This window comes from Hyalella azteca, unplaced genomic scaffold (genome assembly GCF_000764305.2).
Source record: "Hyalella azteca isolate HAZT.00-mixed unplaced genomic scaffold, Hazt_2.0.2 contig7523, whole genome shotgun sequence".
Lineage (NCBI taxonomy): Eukaryota > Metazoa > Arthropoda > Malacostraca > Amphipoda > Hyalellidae > Hyalella > Hyalella azteca.
This window is the reverse complement of record NW_025937646.1, coordinates 10,001-32,940: the sequence shown is the minus strand read 5'-3', so window position 1 is coordinate 32,940 and position 22,940 is coordinate 10,001. Positions and strand designations below refer to the sequence as shown.

Here is a 22,940-nt window from a genome sequence, read left to right as displayed (position 1 = left end):
ATATGTGTACGTTTGTCCGTTTTTCAAGACAGCTTACTTTTCTTGCTTCTGTATATAAAGCAATTGTTTGTGCTAAGCTATGTGTGGTTTTAAATAAGTAGTGCTTATTCTATTTGGGGTTTACACAAATGTGTATATAGCAAGCAATACGTGATGGATAACTATGCAAGGCATGGGTTGAGTCAAACAGCATCGGTACGTAAGGGATAATTATTTAAATTTGTGATAATCACTCTATAAATTTTCGAGTTCCTATTGATTTGTGATTTTAGATTTCAGGAACTGTACAATCTACGGAAAATTTTAGTTAGAATTCAATATGTTATTTTTTATATTACTTCTGTCATTGAAACCATTTTAATGCCCACATATATCATTCATATCACCTCATATCACAACAGAATAATCTCGTTATTAGTAATTTGAACCTATAAAAATACCAATGAAAGAACCTATAACGAGGACCATCACCTTAGCTTGTTCCTAGATTGCACACAAATGCCTCAAAATACGAATAGCTTCTACCTATTATGTACCTATTCAAGTTCAGTAGTTCCCCATTTCCCACGACCAAGTTCTCTTACTAATTACATCCATAATTACAGTAGCGCAAAAAATTATGCGTTCAGTATTGTCTCTCATCTCTTCGATTCATTATTTAAATCGCATACCAGGTAATAATTCGTTATAAAATTTAATTTACCGTCGATGTTACCGGAATTTCTGATTTCTAGAAAAAGTAAGCTACTTATCCCAGTTAAGAGTTGGAACTAAGAAAAAATGAACTGAGCCCTGTTAGAAAAATTACCGTTAACGGTATTACCGGCGTTCCAGTGGCCGGTCGGCACGTGAAAAGAAACACCGTGTCGCCGTTTTTATTCTAATTTAACACTAGAAATCCGTAAAACATCTGATAAAAAACGGCGAAGCAGTTTATTTTCACGGGGCGACCAGCCACTAGAACGCCAGTGGGACCGTTTTTCACCGTTTTTTCTAACAAACCGTTAGAAAACTGTTTTATTCTTTTTTTGAGTGGACAAAGAAATAATTTGAGTATGACTGGTCGCTGGAAATCCTTAAATTGATCGCGTGAGAGGTCCAGCCTCGCCCCAGTGTCATGACGAATTTTTTGCGTGCCCCCAATTACCCATCACGCAATCTTGCCGAGATTCCTAAAATGGCTCAGGCATGACGTATAGAAGAGAACTATCCCTAAACTTTTCTGAAGTAATTCTCCCGTTTGATACTGAAAGAGAAATACCAGTAAGTCAGTTCTGATATAGCTTGTCCAGTTGTTAGGAAAATATGTTCCTCTTTGTCTTTTTTCAATTGATTCATCCATTGGTTAGAAGCATCCCCCTAGATATTGTCCACTAATTCTGACTGGTCTTGTTTCAATGACAAAAGTAAAATACTAGTATTATATTACAGCCGAAGTATTTATATTTTGTTAGGTTTTACATTCAAACTATCGGGCGGTTTGTAATGCCGGTATTCAACAACAACATCACAACCAACATTCATTTGCGCATAGATTTGGTTTAAACAACTTTCCTAGTTGAAAAAATACGATGGAATTAGCCTTCTTAGTTAGTTCAGGTTTCATGTACTTACTAAATGACTTGGGAAACGAAGGCTCAAGCCTGGGTTATGACTTGGTCAACATAGTTGGCTCAAGCCAACAACTTGGTCATTGTTTCATTGTTGTGGCATTGGGTTCAAGCCAGGGGTAGTGGCATAGGGTTCAAGCCATGGGTAGTGCCATTGGGTTCAAGCCATGGGTAGTGGCATTGGGTTCAAGCCAGGGGTAGCGGCATTGGGTTCAAGCCAGGGGTAGTGGCATTGGGTTGAAGCAAGGGTTCACTCTGACATGTATTACCTGCTATGCAGTTGATGGGGTAGTATCGTGACAATTTTCCACTTCCCAGTGTTTCTGACAAATTTCGGGTTTCCTACAGTTGCGGTACATGCAGACTTTGAGCGCCATCAGTGCTGAGAAGAACTCTACCATCATCTTCCCGCTGCCCATAGACATACTCTCCCACTGCCTAACTTCCACCAACGTCGACCACCCAGTCTTGAAGCAAATCAAATCTTTCTCCGAGGATGAATACCAAATGGAAGAGGATGATGAATGATTAATATAAATTGGAAGCTAATCATGGATAGATGTCTAAATTATGCGCTGGCTTCACATAAGTTCCGTTGCTGGTATCTTGACTTGATTTAGACGTGTTTTGATTTGCTGAGGATTGTGTTTGGCTTTAAATTTTGGTGAAGTAGGTCGTCTTCTCCCCTATGTTGTATTTATGGAGGGTACGATAACTAAATGACTATGATATTAAACTAAAAATTCGAATTTTGGTATATTATGAATGTTAGTTATCCAAAAGAATGAATTCAAAATAGCTAGTGATCTAATCATAAATTCAGCAGGGGAGTCTTTTAGTAAGCACTGTTATTACTCGACTGCTATGTTAGCATTTAACATTTATCTTTGATTTAGGCTTGTTATGACAGCATAGATTATAATTATTACTACTTACTAATTATTACTATCTCATTATTATTAAATGCTTATCTACAGCTAGTTGCACGCAGGGGTAGTGTCAGTTTAGGTTATTTGCTCCGCCTTAGTTGTTATAGCGGAACTTGTTACTCTACAACTTATACCTGCGATAACTTGACCAAAATTACCCAATGTGAACCAAAAGTGGTGACAATCAGGGAAGTACTTAGGGTACTGATGCATGTTTTTGACCTATACGTACTTCTCAACGTTATATGTACCTTGTAAGTTACAGGTACCAAGTCATGAAGTGAACAAGTGCCACTTGGTACCAGAGATGAAGGGCACATTTCGACACCGCATCGAGACAAGAGAAGTGGTCTCATCTTGGAGTCTGTGGCATGTTAGAGTGTAATGACGTCCTTTGTTCAGTCTTAAAATGCCTAGCAACTTACGGACCAGGCAATAAGTCCAGCAGCTATGCAGGAGCATATGTTCAGTCTTAAAATGCCTAGCAAATTATGGACCAGGCAATAAGTCCAGACGAAGCTATGCAGGAGCATATGTTCAGTCTTAAAATGCCTAGCAAATTATGGACCAGGCAATAATCCAGCAGCTATCTCAATCAATCGTCAGTTATGGAAAGATCGGGTTCCAAAGGCCGGATCCCTTGTGAATCAAGTCACGAAAAGTTCAAGAATCGGCAACAGGCCATGGGCCTATTTCTGCAATGCCAAACACTTCTATTCATTAAGAGTTGAATAGACTTTTCCATCCATTGAAATATGATATGAGGGGATGATATTAAAAATTATCTCCGTAAATGCTAAGATCAGATTTTGTTCACTGGAAGTAACCAATGCATGTGATTTTTTCATGCCCCAGAAGTTCCAAGAAATGTCTGAGACCACTTCTCTTGCTTCAGTGCCGTGGGTTCTCTTGTGTTCAACACAAACTGATACAATCAAAGATTTAGCGCAGATGATCAACATGAAGTTTGGTAGAACATCTTCCTACAATTAGGATCGCGCATAATTGATCTAGTTTCAATTAGGGACCACATCGTCATTGAATTGAAAATAATTATTGTTTGAGATAAATGTTCTGGGATCAATCACGTGGCATCCTTAATCAAGATTTAGTTTAGGCCACCAAATTAAATAAAGTAGCGTCGATGTTGATTAAATTAGCAATACTGCGTAAGGTGACACATATTGCAAAATAATATCATCATTAGACAAATCAATTTCCGAATTTTCAGTTTAGCGAGCCTGGCTTTAGATGAAATTAGCAACCTATAATACAAGTGCATAATGCTCTATTTAGCGTCGAATGTCGATACCAGCGTGAATTAGCCTTGACTGCAGCAGTTAGATGCAGTCTCTCGCATTTAGCAGCTGCATTTGTCCGTAAAAGATCTCCAAGTTTCATTTATATATTTCCTCCTGTCTTAGATCCTTCATCAATTCCAAACTGTTTCACCTGTGTCATCGAAATGATAATCATACTCTTTCTAACGAGAGGAACATGTAAAAAATTACTCTTCTACACGTAGGTTGCAGTAGCATGGAATTTCGTGACCAGTTTTAGCAAGTTGCATTCTCAGCGTAGAGTTCGTTGCTGTATAACCAAGAACTGTTATGGTAGCTAGGATACTCGCTGATAATTTTGAGTAGTAGAGGAAAGTGAAGTAAGGCATGTAAGGTCCAAAGGTTAACTAATCCTAACGCAAACTAAAGCTTTAATAAGACACCTGGATTTCAGTTGGAACTCAGCTTACACCGATCAATGAATATATATATATATTAAATATTTTATATACTTGAATTCCTCCAATTCATCACCTGTACTATCTTCCAAAAAGACTACATTTACCATCAGCAGCTTACACCGATTAATGTATAATATCTTAATATTTTGTATACTCGAATTGCCCCAATCCATCACTCTCACCATTTTCCAAAAAAATATATCTCGGTACTCACTGCAGTGAGTGACAGAGAGCGCATTTTCTGTCACGTGAAGTCACGGACGGACGGACGGACATGACGAGCACAATAACGCCTTTTTTCCATAAATGAGAAAATGCGCTAAAAATGCTACACTTACGCGTGTCGCAGATGTGTTGATGTATCCAGTTGTTCTATTTTTTGTTGCGTCATCCAGGAAATATTTTTTTCAATTGTAATCCTTCTTTCTCAGGAAAATCAATAGATTATTACCGTTTTCGTAAAGAGATTCAATCGATGAGCTTGTAACTAATCAAATAGACAAAACATATTCACTGAGACACATAATACGCTATGACTTTATTGTAAGGTGAGCCCACCGAATCCCTCACAAAAATCAAACTTTTGCAACTGAACCTCTTGGTTACACTTGAAGGGAACAATGCTTCAATGTCCGTCTTACTGAACCCAAGTCGTCTCTATGTTGTCCTTACTGCTGTCGCCATGTAACCTATACTTTATAAAAAGTTAAGAGATCGTAAGTTCATCAGCCAATCATTGACGGCTTTCAAGCAAAATCCACCAATCATAGACAAGAAAATAGAGCATAAGTACTTACGTTCACTTAGCGAGTTATGTAAGTATGGGCCCCTGCTCACCGGCAACAGCTAAACGTAGTTCAGGTGAAAAATGTTCGGTTCCATCCACGCAACTAGCTGAACGCTTTCAAAATATTTCAAATCCAATGTATAGTTTAATATGAGTTTTAAAATCCACTAAATTGCTATTTAAGATAAATTTTAAAGATGATTCCAGATGAGCTTTAAATTTTCACTTAAAGAAATTAAATTTCCCTAAGGTACTATTAAAAATGAGCTTCGAAGATGATTCAAGATGAGCTTTAAATGTTACTTAAAACTATCTAAGTTCATAAAATTACTATATAAAATGAGCTTTAGAGATGATTCCAGATGAGCTTCAAAATGTCACTAAATTACTATTTTATTGGTCGAGGGAAGTATTACTGTTAAAGTTTCGCCTGTTCACAAGTATGGGCTAAATATTGTTCCCTCTGCACGTAAGATTAAGGCTCATGAGCGGCAGCAGCAAGGGGCACGTAAAGTCGTGGCAAGTAGTCGCTTAGTTACCAATTATTATTATATATATATAATTTGCATGTGTGTTATTGTTATTATTATCTATGATTAAATAATCTAGATACTCTATCTCATGGTTAGGATGTCCAATGAATTTCCATTCTCTATTTACAATAGGGATTTCCATTTAATGGAATCTGCGTAGTTTTAAGGTCTTGTCTTTGTCATGAAGCAACTCTTGTCTTCACAAGGTGGTGTCTCAAGACACAATGTGGTGTCTCAAGACGCATGACTCAGCCCTCTCTTGGATATGCAATGAATACATATTTAGATGTGCACATTAGCTGTCTTCGCTGATGAAAATATTGGATTGTTATAAAAGGTTCATATTGATTTACGGACTCCAGAATCCAGATTCGTTTTTAAAAATTAAAATTGCGAAACATAATTTAGAAAAAAAAAATAAAACAGCTTGGCTGTTTTCAATAGTGGCTCTTTGCAAAACCTCGATGAAATTTTTGCGTTTTTACCTTTGCGGGTTGTAAAATTTCCAAAGTATCCAATTTTCTATGTTATTCAAGTTCCAATACAAGTTCCCGCGTATCTATGGACCAATGAGGAAGCTGTATATGTGTCTTCAGACAACACAAGTATGCTCTGTCTCTAGCAAAATTTAGAGTCGCCCCTGCTTCTGGTAATCAGAAGCTGCCACGTCTGTAAATTTAGAGTCGCCCCAGCTTCTGGTAATCAGAAGCTGCCGCGTCTGTAAATTTAGAGTCGCCCCAGCTTCTGGTAATCAGAAGCTGCCACGTCTGTAAATTTAGAATCGCCCCAGCTTCTGGTAATCAGAAGCTGTTCTGTAAATTTAGAGTCGCCCCAGCTTCTGGTAATCAGAAGCTGCCACGTCTGTAAATTTAGAGTCGCCCCAGCTTCTGGTAATCAGAAGCTGCCGCGTCTGTAAATTTTCACCGGGGTGTAGATCTGTTCAGCGCGCTCTTTTGCTGAGTGGAGCATAGATGTCAGGTGCAGTTGTTGGCTTTACAGCAATAGTTGTGCTATTTAAACTCAAAATGTTGCTGCAAAGAAACAAATAGTTGTAATATTGACCCTGTAATTATTAACTCTTACTATCAAACTAGTCTGCCTCTAAATCAGTGATTAAGAAGCTGAATGCTTTATTAATAATAATATTACATTGCTGGTGAAGATTATTACAATATTTATTTACATTTAAAAAGGCTCTTTGTTATTCAGGAGGTAGAGGTTTGTTATTCAAGTAGGGTTCGGGATGGTAGAGCCGTGGAGTGAAAACATTCTGGTACGAGAAAAATGACTTCAGTTTCCGTTGGGTACAAGATTTATCTTTCCTGTATTTTGGAATGGATTCATCCGTCCTGGAATGGATTCATCTTTCCTGTATTTTTCATGATGTTTCACTCCCCAACTCATCCCTCGAACCCTAAGAAGTACCAAACTGCTCTCTCCTCGGGTCACAGGAGTGCCACCTGCCCTAACAAAATTTGGAGTCGCCCCAGCTTCTGGAAATCCAAATCAGAAGCTGCCGCGTCTGTAAATTTAGAGTCGCCCCAGCTTCTGGTAATGCAAATCAGAAGCTGCCACGTCTGTAAATTTCCACTGGGTACCTATCCCTTAAACGCAGGAGCACCAACCTATTCTCGCCTGCACAGAGTACTTATTTGGTACTCTACAAACGCAGAGGTACCAACCGCAAGCCCTCCATCTGCTTGTGCAGGGGTAACTCTTCTATTGACTGCTTGTGTACATACACTGCCACTTTCTTTACTCAAATATAGTATTTGCCGTCGTGAGTGCATCGCTTATTGATGAAAATTCATTAATAGGGTAACTCTACAAGTTACCCTAGTTTTCTGGTTACTTTCTATTGACTTATTGATGAAAATTTATTAAAGGGTAACTCTACTAGCACCTACTTTACTGGTTAATCTCTATGGACTTATTGATGCAAATTTATTATTAGGGTAGCGCTACTTGTTACCCTAGTTATAGGTTATTCTATATTGACTTATTGATGAAAATTTATTAATAGGGTAACTCTAAAAGTTACCCTAGTTTACTAGGTATTATCTATTGAGTTATTGATGAAATTTTGTTACATTCCGTGGGTAAATCGACTAGTTACCCTAGTTTACTGGTTATTCTCCTCTGACTTATTGATGAAAATTCATTAATAAGGTAACTCGAATAGTTACCCTAATTTACTGGTTATTCTTTATTGACTTATTGATGCAAATTAAATTATTAGGGTAACGCTACTTGTTACGCTAGTTTTCTGGTTATTCTCTTTTGACTTATTGATGAAATTTTGGTACATTCCGTGGGTAAATCGACTAGTTACCCTAGTTTACTGGTTATTCTCCAGGGACCTCATTCCAGAGCGAGATTTAATTATTATAAGGTTTCGTGTTTTAGAAACTGTTAGGGAAATTCTAACGCGAAATATGCCATAATTGATAAATTAGTCCATCAAGTTTTGGGACATTTAACTGAATATGATGTTTGTTTACTTCTTTGGATGGCTCTCCATGACGTGTTAGATAATTTACTACCTCCCATGATTTGTACTAAGTTTTACTGTTCAGTATACATTTGTGTTTCATTTAGATTATCAAAGTTCATGTGATGTTTATTAGATTGATTTGTATTAAATATATCACAATCTAATTTGCACTTGCTCCTATTATATAAGAATAATCAATAATATTTAAAATCGATTACGAGTTAATGATGAAATATTTATAAATATTTTATTGTTTATCCATTTGAAATGACCATGTGTAAATTGATAAACATGTGTAGTACTCAGCAATATTCACTAGTTCCGGAATTTATTTCTACTTCTGGAGCCGCCAACTATATATAGGCTGCCACTCTTTTGGACTCAAACTTATGGTAATTCCAAAAATTTTGTGAAAGTCAATAGAAGCTGCTTGAAATTTTGATACTTTATTTTATTGAAAATTTTATAGAACGATGTCATATCCAATTAAAACCATTAATTTGCTCTGTTACGTATAAGAAACATTTAAATGCTTTCAATCGTAACAGAATAAATTAAAGGTTTTTTGATTGGATATGACATCGTTTTATAAAAATTTTAACTGATGACTTGGGCGCGACACGATTTGTAGGCGCCTTCGAGGGTGACTGCAGTAATCATTATGTTGCCGGTTATTGTGCGTCCGCAGTTTGTGAGGGATAATAAAATAATTTATTCATAGAGCACAACTTGTTTATGTGATTCTACATAAATTTCGTCATATGCTGACTGTATTATATGAATATTTATCTCTGTTCGATCTCGTGCTGTTCGGATGACGAAAGACTTAGACGTAAGATGTTGTTGCAAGTACATTCTCTACGTAGAAATGTTTTATTCTCTACGTAGGAATGTTTTATTCTCTACGTAGGAAGGTTTTATTCTCTACGTAGGAAGGTTTCATTCTCTACGTAGGAAGGGAGTGTCTGAGTAGATGAAAGCTCTTCGCAATCGAAGTAGAATTTTCTTGTGCGTAGAGAATCACCATCATAACGATAAGGTAGTCGTTAGTCGTGCAAATATACAAGTCGTTTGTGTGGGATGACTTGCTCATCGTTATAAATTTACGCATTGATCACGTTTTAAACTCTAACATTGATCACGCTGTAAACTGCTACATTGATTACGCTATAAACTGCTACATTATTACTTTGAAACTGCAACACTTATCTCTTTAGTACCTTCAAAATTGATTACGCTATAAACTGCTACATAATTCACGTTACAAACTGCAACACCGATATCTTTATTAACTTCAACATCCATCACGCTATAAACTGCTACATTATTACTTTATAAACTGCAACACTGATCTCTTTAGTAACTTCAACATTGACTATGTTGTGAACTGTTACGCTGTTCATGTTATAAACTTCACAGCTATCATGCTGTAAACTGCTAATGTCCATGTTATAAACTTCAACATGAAAAATGTTGTTAACTTAAACATCACCTTGTAAACCATAACTTGATTTCGTTATAAACTTCAACATGAATTGTGTTGTAAACTTCAACTTTTATCACGAACTCACCGTCTTCAAGAACCGTTTGTATCGTTGTGGCAACGGCAATCGTTACTGATGTAAAGATTTTTTTCCATAACTTGATTTCTTTATAAACTTCAACATGAATTGTGTTGTAAACTTCAACTTTTACAACTTTTATCACGAACTCACCGTCTTCAAGAACCGTTTGTATCGTTGTGGCAACGGCAGTCGTTACTAATGTAAGGATTTTTTTACATTAGCACAAATCTGGTGCAGTAATAACGCGGTCATGATGTGAATAAATTAGTTTCTCCTACTAAATTAAACTATTTGTAACTGCGGACAGGTTTACGAGAAAAAGCATGCATGCAGCATGCTTTTTGACCGTTTTTACTTGTCAAAGTAACTATTCTTCTACCGAATTCCATCTCATCTCCCATTTAGTTAATGGTACGATTATTATATATAATAACGATCTCCGTTGCGACAACGATATTTGTTAACACTTTAAGTGCGGCTATGTGGTATATAAGGCGTATTTCATACCGGACTCAATGTATTTCATACCATACTTCATACCGCACTCGATGTGTTAACGTGACTGGTTTTGGTGAAAAGGAATATCTCTTTACCAGAAAACATCAAAACATCAACACTTTTTCTGAAGGTTTTGTCAGTTTTTTTATAAACCAGCAGTTATCGGTGAATTTCATTCAGGCTCTAAGTTTAAATCACGAATTTTCTACTTGTAAACTGCACCGGCCGCAAACTTCATGAATGTCTATCCCTTATTAATTTGTTCCATTTAGATAGTTTATGGCAGATTGTTATTACTGTAATAGTTCCATCTTGAACTTGGGCTAAATTTTGCATTGCTGTGAAGATATTCATCATATGTTGAATTCAATAGTGTTCAACTTCATCCAAATAATAATCTTGTTGTGAAATTTCGCTAACTGCCGTGCATTGGCACAACGTATTGCGATGTTTCGATAAAAATGTTTCATTAAATAATACACTACACAAAAATACATGTGTTTTATTTTGAATTTTTACATCCTGTGTTGAAACTAGTGTGCAAGTGTTGAATGTGTGGAGGCTAGTGTGCAAGTGTTGAATGTGTGGAGGCTAGTGAGCAAGTGTTGATTCATGGCTCAATGGATTTACGGTATCAACGATAACAACATCGGTAAGGGGAAACAATGAATTCAAAGTTACTCGTAGCGCAGATATATCATATTTACACAAAACGTTTTTACAAAACAGAAGTATAAAAATAACAAATCTTAGGAAACTGACGTGGTAAGAAGACGTTCAATAGAGAACACAGCCAATATGATAACAGAAGAATGATGAAGGAGGATAAAGCTATATACGAGAAGGTTATCCGCAAGAAGGTTAGTGTAAGAATGTTTATCGCACTACTTGTCGGAATAGCACCTGTGGTAAGGCCTAGCCAGTCAAGTTAGAGCACTTTGTCTCTGGTGTCCCTGCGATGCTGACTGAGCTATTATAGGCTGCAGTACGATAGTCTCAGGTACGAGTGAACATGGATTAGTGCTCTTCAATGTCTATGAATTATTGTATTATGGATTATTGAATTATCTTTCTGCATTGTTCATTTCGACGTGTATTTATTTATCATTTATTTGTCTCGTATGGACAGAGCGAAGTCCCTCTCCTCTCTGTAGTCTCTCTGTAGTTGAATAGTCCATTGATGATCGCGATTCTAAACTGTTGAGATTATTGAATATATAAAAACTTTTTATTTATCAACTGAACCCGACATAATCACAAAAAGTTTAGTAGCTTCTGCGATGGGTTTCCGTGGGGGCTTTGGCAATATTTTCTCTACGTGTCTGGTGCGGTAAGGAAAGGGTTACTTCGTCAGGCCTAATGTGACAGAAAATGTCAAGAGTTTCTATAAATTTGATCGTTTTTACAAATATAAGGCATTTTATTCATAATGAACAATTCGCAAAGAAAACTGCGTCTGCACCGCACCTTGCGTAATTAGTGTCGACTTTACAAGCAGTCCTAGCGTTTGAGAGATTCATGTAACCGCCACCAATTAATCACGAATCACCCACATAACACGCGAACCACCCTAGAACGGTTACTTATTTGTTTGGAAATAAGTCATGGTTGGAAATCATCTTGTCAACATCATCGATGTAGATGATGTCATTGGTTCCAGGTACATGATTGGATTTAGTACACGTCCAACCGACATATTGGTCTTGTAATGCGCGGGGAGTGTACAATAATTTTTCCCGATTACGCTTTGTATACGAGTCTAACACATGTATATCATGGGTTCACAAGGAATTTAAAAGCAAAGAAAACGCCTAGCAAATTCACCGTATCGATATTGAAAACGTTTTGGAGTCCAGCTCCATTCAACACTTGCACTCGTCAATGTGTATTTCAATATCGATATGGTGAATTTGCTTGACGTTTTCTTTGCTTTTAAATTCCTTAATTGTGAGCTTGCGATATAAGCAGACTGATAATATAAGTACTTATATCATGGGTTGAGGCGCTCCATGTCATCCGATAGGCCTACTTTCCAAACTCCTCAATAATTTGTGCTCAGCCTCTTCTTAGGTCAGCCATTGCTGTATCGCTGACGTGTCGCGCTGTGATTGGTCGGTGGGCGTAAGGCTGCGGGCCAATCAGGGACAGCAACACAGGCAGGAACACCAGCCCGTGGAAGAGGCCGTAGAGGCACACGCCGAAGAATACCTGGGGGTTGTTGATAAAAGAAATGCATTAAGTTCACCATTATCTTACTCTGGGTCCAGCAATAAACCTACCTCAATTTTTGGTATGGAATGATACCGCTGAATGGTATATCCATAAATACGATCGCCTCGTATGAGCGGAAAAAAGGCTTTCATCTCAAACTATCTATAGGAAAAGGTATTAACAAATCTTAAAGGCTTGCGGTTCGAGAAACTTCTATACTTCTTTACTCGATGTTGGACTCTGATCAATATTCAATAAAATATAAAATTTTATATACATATTTTATATACATTTCAACCGGGCAATCGCTCGCAATCCTTGTGTTTGTTAAACCGCCATGAACATGTCGGCTGAAATGAAGTATTTTCTACTCTACCAATGTATGTGGCGGTACACATTTGAAGAGGTTTATCATGTTTCATTTTAACATTTGAAAGAAACAAATAATAGGCTCAGGCATCATCTTTTCTCCGTTTGAATGTTGATGTATGTAGACCACTATATTTTTGTAATGCCTTGCAAGAAGGTCGCACCTGACGATTGAACTAAATCCTAAATAAATCGTTTTTTGACGAAGGCCCTGGAATCTTTTGTATAAAGTTGCAGAATGCTGCTTGAATGAGGTAATTAGGGTGAGAGATGGTATTCGAAGACTCCACAAGTTGGTTCCTTTAAAAGTGAATGACGAAACTCTTCATTGAAGTACTGACCTTAAAGAAGGTTAGGTTAGGTTAGGTTGGGTTAGGTAGGTTAGGTTGGGTTCGTGACCTAACCTAACCTATACCTAACCTAGCCTCTTAAAAAACGGATGGAGAAACTCTTCATTGAAGAACTGACCTTAAAAAATGTTTTGAAGACGTGAGAGTCGGATATGGCCAGGAAGATGAAGGCCAGGAAGGTGCTGAAGCCGCCATTTAAAACCGCGGGGCCGATGCGGGCGAGCGTCTCCCGCACGCGGGCGTCGCGGGTGCCCTGGCAGGTCATGAACACGTGACCTGCGGGGAGTGATCATGAGTCATGACCTGCGGGAGGTGATCATGAGTCATGACCTGCAAGAGGTGATCATGGGTCATGACCTGCGGGGAGTGATCATGAGTCATGACCTGCGGGAGGTGATCATGAGTCATGACCTGCAAGAGGTGATCATGAGTCATGACCTGCGGGAGGTGATCATGAGTCATGACCTGCGGGAGGGGATCATGAGTCATGACCTGCGGGAGGTGATCATGAGTCATGACCTGCGGGAGGTGATCATGAGTCATGGACACGTGACCTGCGGGAGGTGATCATGAGTCATGACCTGCAGGAGGTGATCATGAGTCATGAACACGTGACCTGCGGTGAAGACGAGCTTCGTAAAAACGTTTCTTTCGGGGATAAAGAGGGTCATGAATACGTGAAGCAAAACAAGGCAGGAAACTATCACCATTTTTGGGAGACAATAAATAATGCTCGATGGAAAAATAAGATATAAGATGAGATATGATTCATTATAACGTAAAGTTAGCACTAATCTATCTTCATTTGGTGGAAAATATTTCCAATACTCATACATCAGGTGAGTTATTACTTTCCCCTATATGAGCTCGTTGTCACAACATCCACAATACCCTATGACATGTAATTAATCACATGAGAGCGATCGTGGCTATGATGCCAAAATATCACGTCTTTTTGAACCGTTTAATAAAATTCAAAATTGTTCTATTGGCTTGGTTAAATGAAAGGAAGTCTACAATATTGCAGATAGCCTAATGTGATGGCTTCCTGTTACCTGTACCCACATATAAATGGTACCTTTACCAGCTCGGTTAATGAGAGGAAGTCTAAAGTATTGCGGATAGCTTAATCTGAAGGCTTCATGGTACTTGTACACACGTATCCGTACCTACCCTATAAAGTTTTAATGCCTGTCAGCCGCTGGCTCAAGGGCGCCCCAAGCTCGCCTAGCGGTATAATTAGCGGCTCTATGTCCGCTTTAGGTTACCCACGTAACCGTACCTAGTGGTCATGCCCTTTGGCATGGGTACGCAGCAATGCCCACATTCTCACGTACCCAAATGCGCAGCGTAGTCCACGCAGAGGCCGATGGCAATCACCATGTTGATGCTGGAGGCAGTGTCGATAGTGAGACCCCACCAGTGCATGAGAGCAAACACGTCCACGAGGGTCATGACCACGCATAGCAGCACCAGCAGGCTCTGCGGGGGTTATAAGGAGGTCATGACCTGTTAAGGTTAACCAGGTTAAGGTTAATCAGGTTAAGGTTAACCAGGTTAACCTTAACCAGGCTAAGGTTAACCAGGTTAAGGTTAACCAGGTTAACCTTAACCATTATTCGATGATACTCTAGGATGTTCATTTTTGGCAGCCTCCTACCTGGACAAAGGAAGCGATGAGCGCGAGTGTCACGAGAAAGACGGCGAGGAGCGCAAGCCCCAAGTTCTGGTAGAGCTCCTGCTCGATGATCTCGTCGATCTCCCAGCCACTGTGCGTGGGCGAGAAGGGGGCGACTACGCCCCGCAAACCACTCTCATGCGCTGCCACCTTAAGAGATTTCATCGCCGCGCGCTCCTCCTGCGTCGAGTTGAGTATGCGGTACCTGCACGAGTGACAAGGGCCTATACTTTCAAAAAAAGTTAAGAGATCGTAAGTTCATCAGCCAATCATTGGCGGCCTTTCAATCAAAATCCACCAATCCTAGATAAGAAAATACAGCGTAAGTACTTATGTTCACTAAGCGAGTTTTGAAAGTATGGCCCCAGGTAAGCAGTGAACGTACGGAAACCTGAAAGAGCCCTTCACCGGTATTCGCGACAGGTCCACCGCCAAATCTTGCCTGATTCTGGGTACCTCTTCCGTCATGCTCTTCAACCACGGTACTCCCTTTCAAGAACACGCATATCTATCTCCGCTAGAAGGCCACTGCCTCCAAGACTACTGGTACCTTGCGTATTCTGAAATCTTTGGTTACCATAAACTGTGGCATCTCCCACAGGACATAACTATTACCCACTATATAATCAAGCTTAAAATTTACGCAGTCCCTGTCTGGTAGTTTCTTACCTCATGAGCCACCGCTGAGCCAGGTAAACTCGTCTGAATAACTCTTCACTCTTCGTCTGAACACTCTCTTCGTCAGAATAACTTGACCTACACATGTGCTTGCCTGCAAATCATGATAAATTCGCGTCTGCCATCGACCCCAGCGCGTAATGCACTACTAATTCTACTAGACTCCTACTGATGAGTCTTCCTATCACCGATTACTTGGTATTTAACTGAAAGTTCAGCCCCTTTATCCATCCTGATCACTCGCCCTATACCTGAAAACGAAGCTGGATGCGGTGACGCGAGGTGCAGGACTGCCGCAGACCAGGTCTCCATCAAACACAAAGTTCCTGTCGCGGTACTTTGCTCCTGAGGGCGAGAAGAGGAAGGTGCTCAGGTCCTCCTGGAACGCTTCGTACGACTGCCCCTCAGGGTCGGGGACTGTGTACCCCTGGTCCTCGTAGTACCTGCCCACACAGCAGCATAAATTGTGGAGGTATGGAGGTATGAACAGCATGCGCATGTAAAATTGTAATAAACGCGATTAAAATGCCTCTCGTCCATCCTGTGGTCTTGTCAATGGACTGTAAAATCAGGGTACGCAAACAAAGATGAGAAGCAGCACAGGTATCAATACTAGAATGCCGTATAACGCCGTTCTAAGTAGCGAGGTCTTGGGTGTCAATGAACCAACCTCTTAAAGCTGGTGTACCAAGAGTCGATGAAACCAATGTACTGGTTCTGCTCTATGGTCTTCACGAAGGCTTCCAGTTCTGGCAGCTGCTCGTGTAGGCTGATGTTGCCGAGGTAAAATTCTCCACTCAATCCAGACCACGAGAAATACTCAGTGCGCTTCATGATGTACGTGTAAAAATTTGAGTTCTGTGGTAATAACCACACAGGGTCAAATTCCTGCTTTAGGTTAGAAAATCCCCAGCAAGAGGCGCAGAAAAGGGTTGCCGTGGCCAGCAGAACGATGACTTTGGACACCTTGTGGAGGAGGACTCGAGAGTAAACTCCCCCGAAGAATGTCTGGCACAAGTCACGTTGACTGCATTGGTTGACTTTATACGAGTCGCTGACTTTGTAACAGCAGATAATGCCATGCCTGCGGCTCTCGATCCTGCGTTGGTCAAATGTAAACCAAGCAACAAAGTAAGTTGCCTGGAAGAAGAACACGGCAGCTATACCAATGGCGGCGTACACACAGAAAGATCTTAAGGCAGGCAGCGATGTGGTGCTTCCGATGGCAAAGGCCACAATGTCGGTGGCAGAGGTAACTGTTATGGAGGCCCCAGCATGTTGCATGGCATATCCGATACGTACATTGAGGGGATGGCGCTTCTCTTCCTCACTGAGGTTGTTCCAGGACTGCATTATAACAAACATGTCGTCTATGCCTAATCCAAGTAATAGGAACGGTAGGATATTGTTGACCGGGCTAAAAATAAGTCCCAGCGCAGAAGCTAATCCGTAGCAAACTACAAGAGACAGCAGCACGGCAGTGATCCCGAGTATAGACAGGTACGGTCTCGTTTCTAGGCCGTTGAATTTGCCCAGCATGATTTGAATGTAGAAGAAGACGATCAAGTAACCTGGAATGATGTAACCGAGATCACGTTCGAGTGCATCGCGGCTTACTTTATTGAAGCTTCCAGCTGTCACAAAATAGAATGATGAGGTGGTGTACAGAGATGCGTTGAGGAGATTTTTTTCAAATGCTTTTTCCCAGTAGAAAGTGTCCACGTCAACCTCAGTTCCGGAACCGTAATCGTCTATGTACTTTCCAGGCTCTATCCTCTCGGGGTTGATGCGTGACAGCCAAGTTTGTGTCATGGCTTTGGCTCCGATGATCTTGCCAGACTCATCCCTGGTCACGCCTCCAAGATACCTGGCGTAGTTTGTTATTTGATAATTAATAAAATCTAGAATTTGATCAGGAAATTAGAAAAATACTGGTTTGCCTCAACGAATAAACAATGTGTATCCGATACTCAGCACAGGTTCTAAAAGCACACACTAATAAAATACTCTACGTAATACAAAAACAATAATGAAATACAATTATAAAATACACTAATAAAATACACTACGTAATACAAAAACACTAATGAAATAAACTAATACCTGGCAAAGTTTGTAGGCACTCCATACACTGCACTCGTCTGAGTTGAGTTAAGGGCGTCTATGATGTCTTGTTGTGTGAGGGACTCAATAGTGTTGCGGTCATAGCCCCAGATCTCCAAGATGCTCCGCTCAAAACACTCCATCTCCAGTTGCTCCAACAGCGCGCAGTATGCATCCCGATGCAGATAGCTGCTCCAGTCAAAGCCTGCTTGTCTCTTCAGTCTATTATCTTCAGGAACTTGTCTCTTCATTCTATTATCTTCAGGAACTTTTCTCTTCATTCTATTATCTTCAGGAACTTGTCTCTTCATTCTATTATCTTCAGGAACTTGTCTCTTCAGTCTATTATCTTCAGGAACTTTTTCACAGCTCTCCGTAACAAAAACACTCGCCAGAGAATCATAAATAGATGAAAATTCGTCAATGCCCAAGCTGAAAGCATCGGGGCCGTGAAAACTCAAATCCACAGGACCCTGACGTGGATCTCTGTGAACAAAGAAGACATCATCGCTCTTCTTCATGGTACGGGCATTGAGTGAATTATTGGCAGGACTTCTCTTCTTCCTGCCAAATAAAGTAGAGCTCATGATGGTCGGCAGCTTCGTGCAAACATCTTGCCACGTGACCAGCCTTACATTCGTGTCTTCCTTCACAGAAGAATTTCTGACATCGCTGTTATTGAGTGCACTTACAGAATTTTGTTTACCAGGCACCGCAGCCACCGTTGCGGTAACTGTTTCGTGCATGAATAGCAAGTCAAGAAGAACTTCTGGAGTTAGAACATTGTCTGCCTCATACAGAGATGTGTGAACTCTGTATTTGTTGGGGAAATTAGCCTGCTGCCACTCGGAAATCTTGACAAAGTCGGAGTCTTGTGGAATCCACAGCTTGAAGGGCCGTTCTTCAACTGTAATTTTTTGCAGCCCAATACCGCAAATGCCTGTCAATGCTAGGCAAATCAATATGGTTAAACATGGACGCGTGGCCACCGCCTTTCCATAGTGAAAAAATACACTTTCCAACGATGAGCTAATAGATCGACTGCATCTGCTTAATCTACTCTCATTTAGAGTGGTATAGTTAGATGATGCTGGTAAATATTGTTCTGTAAATAACGACTCTGATTGGCCAGCATCAAGTCTGTTACATGATGGCACCTCTGTGTCAGTCTTATTATTTTCCCGTCCCAAAGGGCGGTGATTGAGATAAAAATCCTGTGACTTGATTTTAGGTGAGACTGGCTGCAGGGAACACAGCCGCTCGGTTGAGTCATCTTCAGGGGCCGTTGACATCGTTGTTGGATTCTTTAGCCTCGGCCACCTGTGGAACACGGACGCATTAAAAAAACTGGTAATTTTCCAGCACGCGCAGGCGAAGTGAGCATGTCCATGTTGTCAACAAGACTAGCACATCAGCACGATATGAAGTATGTTTCTGATGTATATGTTCGTGTCATAATAATAATAATATAAATAATAATAATAATAATAATACCGGTTTCAGCGTTTAGTTGGCCGTAGGCCTGTCGCCGATTCTTAACATAGCAGAACATTCACAGCATTTTGTGGTCTCGAACTCGCAACTCACTGCTACAATTCTGCTTTGCTTAACCGCCCGGCCTCCTTGCCGATTCTGACCAGAAACTGGCGCACAGAGCTGGGATCGAACCCGCGCCTCTCTGCGCCAATCCTGGTACTCTGAACTGTAACCACTGGGCCACCCTGGGCCTGTTGAATAAATAGCGCTTTCGATGCAGCATTGAGTTACAGTCAGTGAAGTGCAGGTTACATGAAAAAAGTCATCAGATGTCATCAATATTTTCCCATTAACTTGAATGCTCTGAGAGCGGACTAGGAGAATACTGGAATTCAAGTTTGGCATGGGTCCCGCTAGGTAGCAGCAGCGCGCTGTAATTACTTATTAGTAATAGAATAGAATAGAATAGAATAGAATAGAATAGAATAGAATAGAATAGAATAGAATAGAATAGAATAGAATAGAATAGAATAGAATAGAATAGAATAGAATAGAATAGAATAGAATAGAATAGAATAGAATAGAAGTGTCGGCACTGAAGAAATAGGCCCATGGCCTGTTGCCGATTCTTGAACTTTTCGTGACTTGATTCACAAGGGATCCGGCCTTTGGAACCCGATCTTTCCATAGCTGACGATTGATTGAGATAGCTGCTGGACTTATTGCCTGCTCCGTAATTTGCTGGGCATTTTAAGACTGAACATATGCTCCTGAATAGCTTCGTAATGAATGAATGCACTCGTAATGAAAATGACGACAGAAGTTAGCACCACAAAAAAGGTTTAAAATTCCAGGTTTTGCGCAGTGATCGCTGGTAATAAATGCTGACCGTGACTTCCGTATACAAGATATGATGTTATCCACCTGTGCTTGGGACAGTACTGAGAAGCTAGTTGAATGTGTGAAGGCAAATTACTAAGCCGTGACAGCGTCTCTGAACTAAGGTATGTTTGCTAGTAGCCAACATATCCTAAATCCACCCTCAGCTTCATAATTCTCTCCGTGAGTATGCATATGAATTATGTGAATAATTATAATTATATTCTGCACGCTACACTGTTAGAAAAAACGGTGAAAAAACGGTCCCACTGGCGTTCTAGTGGCCGGTCGCCCCGTAAAAATAAACTGTTTTGCCGTCTTTATCAAATGTTTTACGGATTTCTGGTGTTAAATTAGAATGAAAACGGCGACACGGTGTTTCTTTTCACGTGCCGACCGGCCACTGAAACGCCGGTAATACCGTTAACGGTAATTTTTCTAACAGTGTAGATATTCTATTCTATTCTATTCTATTCTATTCTATTCTATTCTATTCTATTCTATTCTATTCTATTCTATTCTATTCTATTCTATTCTATTCCTTGTATTCTATATCTTTCAATATTTCATACAACTTTATCTAAAAAATATTGAAGGAAAATTTTCCCAATGACAACTCAAAAGTTCGTAGAAGCGACGCGGCAGCAGCATCCAGTCAGCAATAATATAAAAAAAATAAATTTCAGAGCTGAGAAGTTATTAACTTCCTACATAAATTCATCATTGATTTTGGAGCTGAAATTTTACAGTTTCAACAGAATTTGGAAATGAGATATTCCAAAAAAATCTTCATCTATACGTTTACAAAGACTTGTAACATTTGTTCAAATTAAACATTGTTGAATATAAGTTTTCAATTTATTTGTATAGAACCGTTATATTTTGAGCGTAAAAACTTTCGATCATTTAAAATATGCCTTAATGATTATATGCATAATGATAAACTACAATATTCAATAATGATTATAAACATAATGATAGACTTCAATATGCATTAATGATTATATTCATAATGATGGAATTCAATATTCACTAATGACTATATACATACAAAATAATAAGCTACAATATTCCATAATGATTATGTACATATTGATAAACTACAATATGCATTAATGATTATTAATGCATATTGATTATTATAATTATTAATATTGTATTATTATTAATGCATATTAATGATTATGTACATAATGATGGACTGCAATATTTAATAATTATTATTTACATAATGACAGATAACTTTTTACTTCTACTGTCATGGACTCCATATGCCCATATCATTGGATCCAAACTTGTCATAACCTTCACGAGAAAACATGGTTTTCATTTATGGTGTCCGAAATTTGCATACGTCAACTTCGTGTTCTATGAATTTTCACAAGCATAATTTTTCACGTACAGTTTTAGCGAATTTTCTCAATTATGGAAAAAATACACTATTGTGCTCGCCATGTCCGTCTGTCTGTCCGTCCGTCCGTCCGTCTGTCTGTCCGTCCATGACTTCACGTTTTCGTCGACGAGAAAATGCGCTCTCTATCACTCACTGCAGTGAGTACTGAGTCTCAGTTATAATATTTTACTTGTACCCTAGTTGGTGTTTTTCCTCTGAGGTGGCAGGTATTTCCATTCTAGAGATGTAAGTATTTCGATAGCAGAGCTTGAATTATATTTATGCCAGGGCTCCAGGTTTTAATATACCAGAACTCCGAGAACTATATGCGGTACCATATTAACTTCAAGTATTAATATACCTAGCACTTATTCAAGTATTTCTACGCTACAACTTCAAGTAATACTTTACCAGANAATCATAGACAAGAAAATAGAGCGTAAGTACTTACGTTCACTTAATCATAGACAAGAAAATAGAGCGTAAGTACTTACGTTCACTTAGCGAGTTTTGAAAGTATGGCCCCTGGATGACATAGTACCGTACTGGGGGGGGGGGTGACACGAGGGGGGGAGGGGTTACATCATGCTGCTCTAGCATATCTATTATACATTTCTAGCATAAATGTTCTATATACTTCTATATGTTTTTCATATATATTTAATAATATTTCATATTTCTTCTATATACTTTCCATATCAATTCTCTTGTCTACATATCTCTGATATTCAGTGTATATTTTATATACAGATGTATGTATTCATCTGTAAACAGTTATATACAGATGTATGTATACATTTGTTTACAGTTATATACAGATGTATGTATACATCGGTTTACAGTTATGTACAGATGCATGTATACATCTGTATACAGTTATATACAGATGTATGTATACATCTGTATACAGTTATATACAGATGTATGTATACATTTGTATACAGTTATATACAGAAGTATGTATGCATCAGCATACAGTTATATATAGATGTATATATACATCTGTAGAAAGTTATATACAGATGTATGAATACATCTGTATAAATAGTGTAGTTAGGCAGAAGTTCTTCATTTATACAGGTTTGATTGAAGACCAGAGCGTACTTTTTATTATATTATATTATATTATATCATATTATATATATATTAGTTATATATTTGTATATGTTGGCAAAATTTTTTCCTTTAAGCAGTTTGCATTGAAGACCAGAGAATTCGTTTTATTGACAATTTTCTTGTTAGTTTTTTCAATTGATCGAACAAGATTTTTCGTTTGCACGGGTAAATTGAAAATCAGTTTACCGAAAGACATTTTTATTTCGTTACGACGTTTCGAATGTTTCTATCATTCGTTATCAAGTTAAAAGGCGCATTGAGTGATAGAATTTGGGTCGACATAAGTACAAAATCAATTAAATAGGATACTACTCAAAAATCGAAATTGTTAGGAATAATTACAAAATAACAAAAATAATTAAGAATTAAAGCACCGAAAATTAATCCAAAAACATATAAAAAAGCTGTATATACAGTTATATACAGACGTATAGTTTTATGACTGTAGCAGTCCACTATCGTCAACAGTTTCAATCTTGAAACAACCTACCGATTATATATACGTTACGTGTTATTCACAATTTTCATTC

The 22,940-nt window shown here is 38.9% G+C and overlaps 2 protein-coding genes across 2 annotated transcripts in view; one reads left to right on the top strand and one right to left on the bottom strand.

Annotated features, from left to right (window-relative positions):
- Positions 1 to 2,353, top strand: part of LOC108664775 (band 7 protein AGAP004871) — a 78,507-nt gene extending 76,154 nt beyond the window's left edge. Inside the window, exon 7 of the mRNA XM_047881275.1 lies at positions 1,959 to 2,353. Coding sequence (XP_047737231.1) covers positions 1,959 to 2,138 — 180 coding nt within the window. The 3' untranslated portion in view covers positions 2,139 to 2,353. The remainder of the gene's footprint in view (positions 1 to 1,958) is intronic.
- Positions 2,354 to 12,103: 9,750 nt separating this feature from the next.
- Positions 12,104 to 22,940, bottom strand: part of LOC108664774 (protein patched homolog 3) — a 10,971-nt gene continuing 134 nt past the window's right edge. Inside the window, exons 1-8 of the mRNA XM_018151455.2 lie at positions 22,901 to 22,940; positions 17,547 to 18,866; positions 16,114 to 17,310; positions 15,695 to 15,886; positions 14,748 to 14,970; positions 14,425 to 14,569; positions 13,206 to 13,363; positions 12,104 to 12,365 (exon numbers count right to left, since the gene is read on the bottom strand). The exon at positions 22,901 to 22,940 is cut by the window's right edge and continues 134 nt beyond it. Of these exons, the coding sequence (XP_018006944.2) occupies positions 12,213 to 12,365; positions 13,206 to 13,363; positions 14,425 to 14,569; positions 14,748 to 14,970; positions 15,695 to 15,886; positions 16,114 to 17,310; positions 17,547 to 18,838 (3,360 nt within the window). The 5' untranslated portion in view covers positions 18,839 to 18,866; positions 22,901 to 22,940 and the 3' untranslated portion in view covers positions 12,104 to 12,212. The remainder of the gene's footprint in view (positions 12,366 to 13,205; positions 13,364 to 14,424; positions 14,570 to 14,747; positions 14,971 to 15,694; positions 15,887 to 16,113; positions 17,311 to 17,546; positions 18,867 to 22,900) is intronic.